The sequence below is a fragment of the Camellia sinensis genome, chromosome 5 (assembly GCF_055761805.1).
Source record: "Camellia sinensis isolate YWXY chromosome 5, ASM5576180v1, whole genome shotgun sequence".
NCBI classification, from domain to species: domain Eukaryota; kingdom Viridiplantae; phylum Streptophyta; class Magnoliopsida; order Ericales; family Theaceae; genus Camellia; species Camellia sinensis.
In genome coordinates, this window is record NC_138965.1 from 142,515,664 (window position 1) to 142,525,542 (window position 9,879).

The following is a 9,879-nucleotide window of genomic DNA, read 5'->3' on the forward strand; positions in this document are numbered from 1 at the left end:
TATATTGTCACCAATAAATTATTGTAATAAGGTCCATTTACTTTTGTTGTAAATCTAAAAAAAAAAATTCTTCTAAAATTCTACCGCTTCACAAGCGGCGTCGATAGCGGACGATGTATTCTGCTTTATAATTGATGAGACTGACACCGTCATTTTGTTTTTTGAGAATTCTGAGAGTGACACAGCGTAATTTACACTCAATCCAAACTAGACCATGACCTTCATAACAAGAGCAATCAAAGTCTCGAGTAGAGCCCCTATCATAATGTGAACCTTGATTCAAAAATTACTATGCAAGTCCCTTAACTATATAAATGGAGGAGGATGTCTTCCGGTCTAGATTTTAGATTGGAGAACATTGTTTGGATTTATAAGGTCCATTATAAGTTCTGTTTCGATAATTTAAATCGTTCATTTTGTCGAGCACTTCGTGTATTTTGTCCACAAAAATTTTTTTTTTATGTCAATTAGATAATTGTAACTTATTCAATATATTGCGTTTGTAACTAAAAAAAATGTATAGTTTATTTTTAAAAACACAATTATTGTCTATTTTTTTAATGAAAAATTGAACAAGTTACAATTCAAATCAGCTTAATTTTGTGTGTGGATGAAATACAAGAAATATTCAACAAAAATTAATGATTTAAATTATCGAAACGAGACCCATAATAGACCTCATAGACTCCAGCCTAAAATCTGGACAGGAGAGGTTCCTTCTCCTAAGCAAATTAGTCATTCTTGTCACTTTCCATATAATGAAATATATATATATATATATATATATCTTATCATACCAAGGGTTGGTTTGGAAACAAATTTTTGTTGTTGTTGTTGTCGTTGTGATTTTTTAGTGTTTTAATTAAAATATAAGATGAAAAAAAACTAATATTTTTAGAATAATTTTTTTTAATTTTTATAAAAAGATGTGTAAAAAAGTAAAATGAACATAAAGATATATTTTACTTTTTAATATTTGTTGGTTTTTTTAATTTTTTGATGACTTCAACTTTTAGGCTTTTTTGGTGAGTTGCCAAACAACCCCTCAGATAATAAATGTGTCAACGTGCTTGATAACTGAATAATTTAGATTCGACTCATTTAAAATTCATTTCAACGACTTATTTATTAAATAAATAAATTTAATATTAGTTATTTTTAATGATTCTGAAAATTACATTTTGTCCCTTAAAATTTTCAATTTCATAACAAAGAATCAAATTTATTAATAAATCATCAATTCTTAATAGTTTTTAAAGATATCAGAAATTTATTTTTAATTAATAATTCAAGTAATTTTGTTATGGGAGATGCACCAATAAATCCCAAATTAATAACTTATGCACTGTTTAGTCCTAAAAGTTTTCTTATAGACTGAAAGGTCCCATTACAATGTTAATAACATCAGATACAATGTTAATAACATCAGAGTCATGTTACAAACATTGGATTTCAAACATCTAATGTTCATCAAATTTCAATAATGTTTGAAAATATAAGATGAAAAACATCTAATGTTCATCAGATTTCAATAAATTTTGAAATTATAGAATGAAACATCAGATCATTTACATCATTCACATCATGTTGATGTAAAAAAGGGACTAAATGGAGCATAAGAAAACTTTTAGGACTAAATGGTTCAACGTTTCAAAAACTAGGACTTATGGGTAAATTTTCCTTTTGTTATTGCATATGAAAATAGTTATGAATTTTATTTTTTAAATTAATTCTCTTAAATATTTTTTTTTTTGGTAAAAGGGTATTTGTAATTTTTTAAGTTATTAAAAATAAGAGAAAATTAGTTTAAGGTCCCTATCCCATTTTTAGTAATGGAAGATATCCACAATATTATTTTGTAATGTCTAAGGTCCCTCAACCATGACACTTATATATCACAAAGAAATTTGATTCTTTCAAATCAAATCGACCTCTCCCTCTCTTCCTCTCTCTCTGCTCTTCTCTCTCCCAACGAACTCCATCTTTATCATCGCCGTCGACAGCTCTTCCCTACCGTCGCATATCCTCCCGTCGCCTCCATCTTCTCCCGCATCTCCTCTCGCGGTCGCATCTACTCCATCAGCTCCTCTCTCTCTCTCTTGCTTTCTCTCTCTCTATAAACACACACACACACACATTGATAGATTTACAAACCTCTGCTTTGTTTTGTCCTTATGGTATGACTATGTGATTATTAAACACAAGTCCAAGAAATCTTTCACTGTAAGTCTGATTAGGGTTTGTTTCATCTAGAATTTTTGATCTCTCTCTGTATATGAGTGTGTATATATATAAAATAAACAAATACATACAAACCATACACATGTAATACGAGTTTATTGAAGATTAGGATTTTGTTTTCTGATATATATTCTATCTTTTTGTCTTTCTGTTTTTTCCCTGTTTTGTTTTCTTTATTTTCTGCAATATTATTGATGCAAATATGTATTTCTTGAAAATCAGTCTCATGAACAATGTACTTACGGTTTGTTTGACAATTTTGTATGGTGTTGATGGGTCTTAAAGGATTTGGGGATGTTGAGTTCTCGAATTTCGGATTTAGTGTTTGAGGAGTTGTATATGTATTATGTATATGGACAAATGCAAATCACAGTGAAGCCAGATGCTCTATTCCTTGAACTTTTCATTACTGTTTCTTCAAATCTAGAGAAAATCTTAAGACTAGAATCTAGAGAATCTCTCTGGCCATTCCATGGACAAATGCAAATCACAGTGAAGCCAAATGCTCTATTTCTTGAACTCTTTTTTACTTTGAAATCCATAAAAAATCCTGAGAAATTCTCTGAAAATCCAGAGAAAATATCTAGACTTGAATCCAGAGAATTTATCTAGCCTTTCCATGGACAAATGTAAAACACAATGAAACCAAATGCTCTATTCCTTGAACTCTTCATTACTGTTTCTTGAAATCCAGCGAAAATCCAAAGAATTTCTTTGGCCATCCCAGAATTTCTCTAGAAAGAAATTCTCTAGGAAGTTTAGAGAAATTCTTTGGATATATGTATATTGGTTGTTATTGTTGCTTATTTGGGTGATCAATTTGTGTATTGCATATCATGATTGGGAAGACAGAGAAATTTTCTGGTGTATCTTGAACTCTTCATTACTGTTTCTTGACATCTAGAGAAAATCCATAGAAAGTGCAGAGAAAATCTTTAAATTGGAATCCAGAGAATTTCTCTGGCCTTTTCATGGATAAATGCAAATCACAGTGAAGCCAGATACTCTGTTCCTTGAACTCTTTATTACTGTTTTTTGAAATCTAGAGAAAATCCAGAGAAAATCTCTAGATTGGAATCCATTCTAGAGAAATTCTCTGGATATATATATATATATATATATATTGGTTGTTGTTGTTGTTGCTTATTTGGGTGATCGATTTTGTGTATTACACATTGTGATTAGGAATGCAGAGAAATTTTTTGGTTTGAACCCAGAGCAATTCTTGTGAAAATCAGAGAAAGTCTTTGGAAATTTAGAGAAAATCTATAGATTGAAATCCAGAGAATTTCTTTGGCCTTCCCAGAAGAGAAATTCTTTGGAAAATCTAAAGAAATTCTCTGGATTGAATTTTTTCTGAATCGATATTGAGAGACTTTAGACATAATAAAATTATTGAATGTTCTTTATATTATAAAATCTTAATATCAGGAATCCTAAAAAAAATCCCTTAAAAATAATTTATATTTTAAATAAATCTCAACTGATTTATTTATAATTTACTCTTTATTAAAATGTCACTCCAACTCTCTCCTAGGAGAGGTTGGAGGTATAAGTCCTCCCCTCTTCTACGTTTGTAATATTATGATATTTTTTTATAATAATTGTAAAAAGAAGAGAAAAAGATGGTCAGTGTGAACATTCAAATAAGAAAATTACAAATAAAATGCGCGAGAATATCCTGTTAAAACATACTTCGCAATGGGAAGTTATTGAGCACTCCTGCAGTACAGTTATATGGTGCTTTAGAATATATGATTGATGGAGAAGATGTGAGTTATAATTTTGTATTGAATAATTAAAATATATAAAGAAAAATGATAAATGATAATTAATGAAAGAATATAAACATGTAATACTCTAAGATTATCTAATAATTTTCTCTTACTGACAGGTTCAACCTTACCTTCAATAGTAAGTGTGGCCATTCAAATAAGAGAATTACAAATAAAATATTCGAGAATATCCTTTTGAAATGTACTATGCATTTGAAAGTTATTTGGTACTATTGTAGTATAGTCACGCAGGTAAAGTGTGACTTATAATTTTGTATTAAATAATTAAAAATATAAAAAATAATAATTAATAAAAGAATACAAACACGTGATGCTCCGTAAATATTCAATAATTTTCTCGTCGGCATTGAGCTGACAGGTTCAACACCTTCGATAAAATCGTAGGCTGCGGTGCAATGTTCTCGAAAGCACAAAGAGTCAAAATTTGTCGATTCTGAGCTCGGCCAACATAGTAGTAAAAACAAGGGGAAATTCAATGTGGAATTTTCAAATTTTAATTATATACTTATGAAAATTTTTATAACTTTATGTTTTAATATTTATAAAATTTATCATTAATTTAAAATATTTTTTTAAAATTTACACTGAAATGAAATTATTCTTAAAAACACGATATCAATTCCAAAACAGTATATATAAATATGTTTCTATTATGTGATATAAAGTGTACACTTCATTTGATGAAGGCAAATTTTTTTTCCCCTTTGAAAAATGACATTTAAATTTGGTAATTGTCACATTTAATAATTGTTAAATAACTTTTTTCATCAAACTATTAAAAAGATTTTCCCCATTCAACAACTTGCTTAATCATCAAATTATTCAAAAAATTAAATGTAAAATTACCAATGTATTAGATTATGTGTGGGTAATTTTCTGACCACACTGCCCGCCACGTAATCAGCTGGAGCACACCGGCAGAATAGATGGCTTCAGCTAACCTGTATGTAATAACCCTCATCACTGCTTACCGATAAACATTGATTACCGTCAAACTGAACTGATTATGACTGATAATTGAACTGATTAAAGCACTGAACTGACTGACTGAAAACTGGAACTAAATTGACTGAGTCTATCTATTTAATTGTGCATCTATCTGTTTGATTGATTATTTGATCTGTTCGTGTTTTAGTGTTTAAACTGCTAATTGAAGGCCTTATCGGCGGCCGAATTGGGAATTGATTGATGTTTTATGATCCTCATAATTAATGTGATTTTATGGTATATTTATCTGAAAACTGATTAGGTATGATTAAACTAGATTAAAATGAGTTAATTACAAAGTTTGCCGTAATTACCGTTTTGCCACCGAGTGGCCCACTACCTAGTTATGCTAGAGCCTTGCATACTTGACTCAAAACATCTCTTAAGCTCCATTTCTTGCACACAAACCGACCATAGGGAGGCGAGAGTGAGAGATTGACACTACAACAAGTTGGGCATTGAGTGACAAAATTTTTTTGTCTTCAAAGAGCTAATTTCGTCACTATAGATATTTGTGAGGAAATATTTTCGTCACCGGTTTCGTCATTGAATGTTTGTCACTAAAAACCAACGTGACGAAAAATAATTTCGTCACCAATGAAATTACTTCAACGACGAAATTTTTTGTCACCAAAAAAACAACATTTTGTCGCTAAAAATTCTCATTTTCGTCACCAAATAGTTTTTCAATACCATATTTATAACTTTAGTTGACGAATAAATTTGTCACGCATGTTGATCATTGATGAGGAAATAATTTCGTCACAATAAGCTGTAAAGATGACGAAATTTTTTGTCTTCAAAAGTCATAATTTTGTCACCAATAAAACAATATTTTGTCGCCAAAAATTCTCATTTTCGTCACCAAATAGTTATTCAGTACCATATTTATAACTTTAGTTGACGAATAAATTTGTCACGTATGTTGATCATTGATGAGGAAATAATTTCGTCACAATAAGATGTAAAGGTGACGAAATTTTTCGTCTTCAAAAGTCATAATTTTGTCACCAAAAAAACAACATTTTGTTGCCAAAAATTCTCATTTTCGTCACCAAATAGTTATTCAGTACCATATTTATAATTTTAGTTGACGAATAAATTTGTCACGCATGTTGATCATTGATGAGGAAATAATTTCGTCACAATAAGATGTAAAGGTGACGAAATTTTTCGTCTTCAAAAGTCATACATGGGTGACGAAATATATTTCGTCACAAATATATATATACGTGACGAAAATTTTAGTCACCAAACAACAAAATAAATAAAAAGTTTCATATATAAACTGCAGTAAATTTTGTCACAAAAAAAGTTTATTGGTGACGAATAATCACTTTGTCATAATAACAAGTACAAATGACGAAACAAATTCATCACTAAACCTGTTCCATATTTTATATTCAATTTAAATTATTATTTCACAAATATCCCTGCGCATATCCCAATAGCCTTTTAATTGTACTAAGAAATCCACTAGCTATTATACAGCACTCCACAAAAAATTCACTAAACAATTTATTTTATAAATCAAAATATATCCATCAAACAACCTTAATAATAATCCATTAAGTATCACAAAAAAACCATCAAAGTAAATCCCAAAATAAACTAACGTGGAGTCCACCAAAAAAAATCAACACTCAATCTTAATTTGCAACTACAACTAAGCATCAGTTTAGGAAAAAAATTCAACAGTTGATCTTCATTTGCAAGTATGCTTCCGAACGTCATTAAAACCAATCTACAAAAAAAATAAACAAGGCAAACATTAGCATAGAATGTATATATATAAAGTTTATTATAATAGCAAAGTTTTATTATAAACTTAAAGCCAAATATCAGAAACTTAACAAATATACAGAACTGTTCTCAAGATCACAAGCTTGAAGTTATTTGAATAGAAATTAACAAAGATTAACTAAAAAGATGAATACCATGCTCATTCCCACCCATGGGCTTTGCAATGATCACCTTAACATGGCAATTCACTGTATCCCTAGAATTATGCTCGGATCAAAAACTGGATGTGACCCACGGACACCAGCCAAACCAGTTATAACACTACAACATCTCATGGTAAGAACCAAAGCATGCAGTCAATGAGAATGGGAAGGAACAAATATTGTGGCTGCTGCACAAATGGGATTTAAAAAATTTTTGAAGAGAGAGAGAGAGAGAGCAACAACCTACAATGCAAAAAATGGAAAACTGGACCATTAGCTTGGTGAGTTGTGACAGCAATGACCAAAATGGATGTAGATAATAAGCTTATTATTTTTAACATTAGCATTAAAAGGCCACGCACAAAACCTAAAAACAGCTCCCTTCTAAATTTAGAAAATAATACACACTGCTATACGTATTATTTTGTTTTAACATTGATTGCTTCCTTTTTTTTTTTTTTTTTGATCAACAAAAACTTTATTGATGAAAGAACCTTACAAGAAGGAGAAAATACATCAATAAAGGGGACAAGAAAGGACAGGGGAGAGGGGGATGATGCACAGCACCAAAACCAAACTGTTGGTGACGGACCAACAAGAACACAAAAAACACAACAGACAGCAGGATAAAACGCACACAGCAAGCTACCCATCCCAGCAAAGGTATATAGAAAATATACATCACCAGGCCTACAATTAGATTCACATCCAAAACTGAAGCAAAACTGAAGCAAAAGATATCAGAAAAGCTGCCTAGCAGATCTGTCCACTCACACAGCATAGAGATACAACCAGCAAAGCAGAATGATACCAACAGCAGAGCATACAAATACCAACAGCAGAGCATACAGATACTTGTGACATAGGCTATACAGATACCAACATCCACAGATAGAAACACACCTAACAGCAGGCTATTATCTGACTTAGTTTTGTCGCTACTTTGGTTCGTGTGTATTTTAACTAGGGTCATGCTAAGTAAGAATTTTGATAATGAATCTATTTTCATTAAATACATCTTCAAACTTGTTAAATCTTAGTTAATAAGTAGTCAAACTATTGTACTTTAACTAGTATATACTAACCAACATGAGAAAAATAAAATGATAAAGCGAGCGAGACCTACCAAAAAGGCGACGTACGAGTTCATGGGATACCTCATCCTCTAAATTGTCCTTTGAAACCTTGCTTCTTAAGAAACTCCATGATGCTTGATGTGATCTCAAAATGCTCGTCAATCGACCCATTCATCTTCCCTATCTCTTTATTTTGTGCTTGAATTTCCTCTCTTTGTACTTGAATTTCATGTTTCTGTGCTGTAATTTCCTCTTTATGTGTCTGAATTTCCTCTTTTTGTGACTGAATTTCCTCTTTTTGTGACTGAATTTGCTCCTTTTGCTCTTGTATTTCCATCTCTAGACGCCTCACATAGTCACTGTCAGTCGAAGCACTGGTAGTCCTGACAGAGAAGGAACGCCTCAACCCGAGTCCTTTAACATATCCCGACCTTGGCTTTAGCACCTTCACAGATAGCTCCTCCGGAGTAATTGGAACCACACCAGGTCGGGAGCAATGTTCAGCTTGGATCTTTATCATATTATCCTGTCATTTAAAAAAAATTAATTAGAAAAATGAATAAAGATACAATTAAAATTGCAATCATCCTAATACAAAAGGTAAATATACATACATAATTCTCTTCGCACTCCGGAGAAATCCACTGCTTTGTGACATCATTAAAGTGTGTAGATTTGTAAACACATGGCAACTCTGGCAGTTGGCCCCCATTTGCAATTGTCTGATTTTTTTTGTTCAACTAGTAAGTTAAATAAGAATGATGGTAGTAGAATCATCTTTAAAAAAAAAAAACCGAAAAAAAAATTAAAGAAGACCCACCGCCTCGTGTACCCTAACTGGGAGAGATTTTGACCCACACCTATGCTTCGTCTTCAATTGATTTCTATTGTCAATGTTAGCATTTGATTGCTTCTACAAGGAGGAAGTTCCAATAGAAAAATATATATATTAGGAAGACAAGGTAATTGTCAACAATAAATAAACATAAGAAAAGTTTACCAGCCAATTGGCATCATTCCACTTCTTGTCAATCAAGTTTTTCCATTTCTCGAGGTCACATTCAGGCGGTGGGTGGCTTCTAGCATACTCCTCTCCCTTAGCACTTTTAAGGTTCAGGTATTTTTTTCGTAGTCTGTAGGTGTAGCTGCTCAAGCTCCGTCCACACTTTGTTGCCACCGCTTTGCTAACATTTGTGGAGTCACCTTCCATGTCAAATTGATCCTAGCAACACCCACAAATCTTGTAAGTCATAATTAATTATATTACATTAATTCAATCAATTATGTAAAACTTTTACCGTTAGACGCTGAAACATAGGTGCCGTAACTTCTTCGTTGACATGTTTCCACCTGCGAATGCTAAAGTCTGGCAAGTGTGTTCGGACCTCAACACCAATTTTGGAGACTAATTGAGAGGCATGATCCCCCACTGGTGCACGATACTCCTGTGGTATAGGAACTTTGAGCTTTCCATCTTTTTGAACCATTGCTTGAACCTTCAACCCGCGTGTCAAGGCACGAGGGTTTCTAGTAGGCACTGTTTTAAAGACATAACATTGACTGGTTAGCAATTAATTAAAGCGAAATCATAAAAGCAATATAAGTAACTTTTTTTACACATTGAACGGTTCTACACAAATACAAGAAAAAGATTGCTAAGTTTGCATTAAAGATAATGTGCTTCTTAGGTACGTAGAGATGAGAGGTTGCCTTCAGCTTTGAGGCAGCTCCCCGTTCCTGGTTCTCAAGCCTCAGCAGATGAGCAAATAAAACTGTATCAGATGGCAAGTGGGGTTTTGAAGAGAAAGGAGCCTGATGGTGGGTGGGATGGAG

At 32.0% G+C, this 9,879-nt stretch overlaps 1 protein-coding gene across 1 annotated transcript; it reads right to left on the minus strand.

Moving 5' to 3' along the window:
- Nucleotides 1-8,096: 8,096 nt before the first annotated feature.
- On the minus strand, nt 8,097-9,577 carry LOC145790891 (uncharacterized). The gene is made up of 5 exons (XM_082869932.1): nt 9,345-9,577; nt 9,047-9,268; nt 8,867-8,959; nt 8,661-8,768; nt 8,097-8,572 (listed from the first exon to the last, which is right to left on the minus strand). The coding sequence occupies exons 1-5, from the start codon at nt 9,531-9,533 to the stop codon at nt 8,129-8,131; spliced, it is 1,056 nt and encodes a 351-aa protein (XP_082726058.1). The 5' UTR covers nt 9,534-9,577; the 3' UTR covers nt 8,097-8,128.
- Nucleotides 9,578-9,879: the final 302 nt, after the last annotated feature.

Bases quoted from the DNA above. Each gene is read 5' to 3' on its own strand.
- LOC145790891 (XM_082869932.1), bottom strand. From the start codon at position 9,533: ATGGTTCAAAAAGATGGAAAGCTCAAAGTTCCTATACCACAGGAGTAT. The intron at 8,769-8,866 runs GTGGGTCTTCTT...AAAAAAAATCAG, and splicing joins CAGTTAGGGTACACGAGGCG to ACAATTGCAAATGGGGGCCA. The intron at 8,573-8,660 runs GTATGTATATTT...TTTAAATGACAG, and splicing joins CGGAGTGCGAAGAGAATTAT to GATAATATGATAAAGATCCA.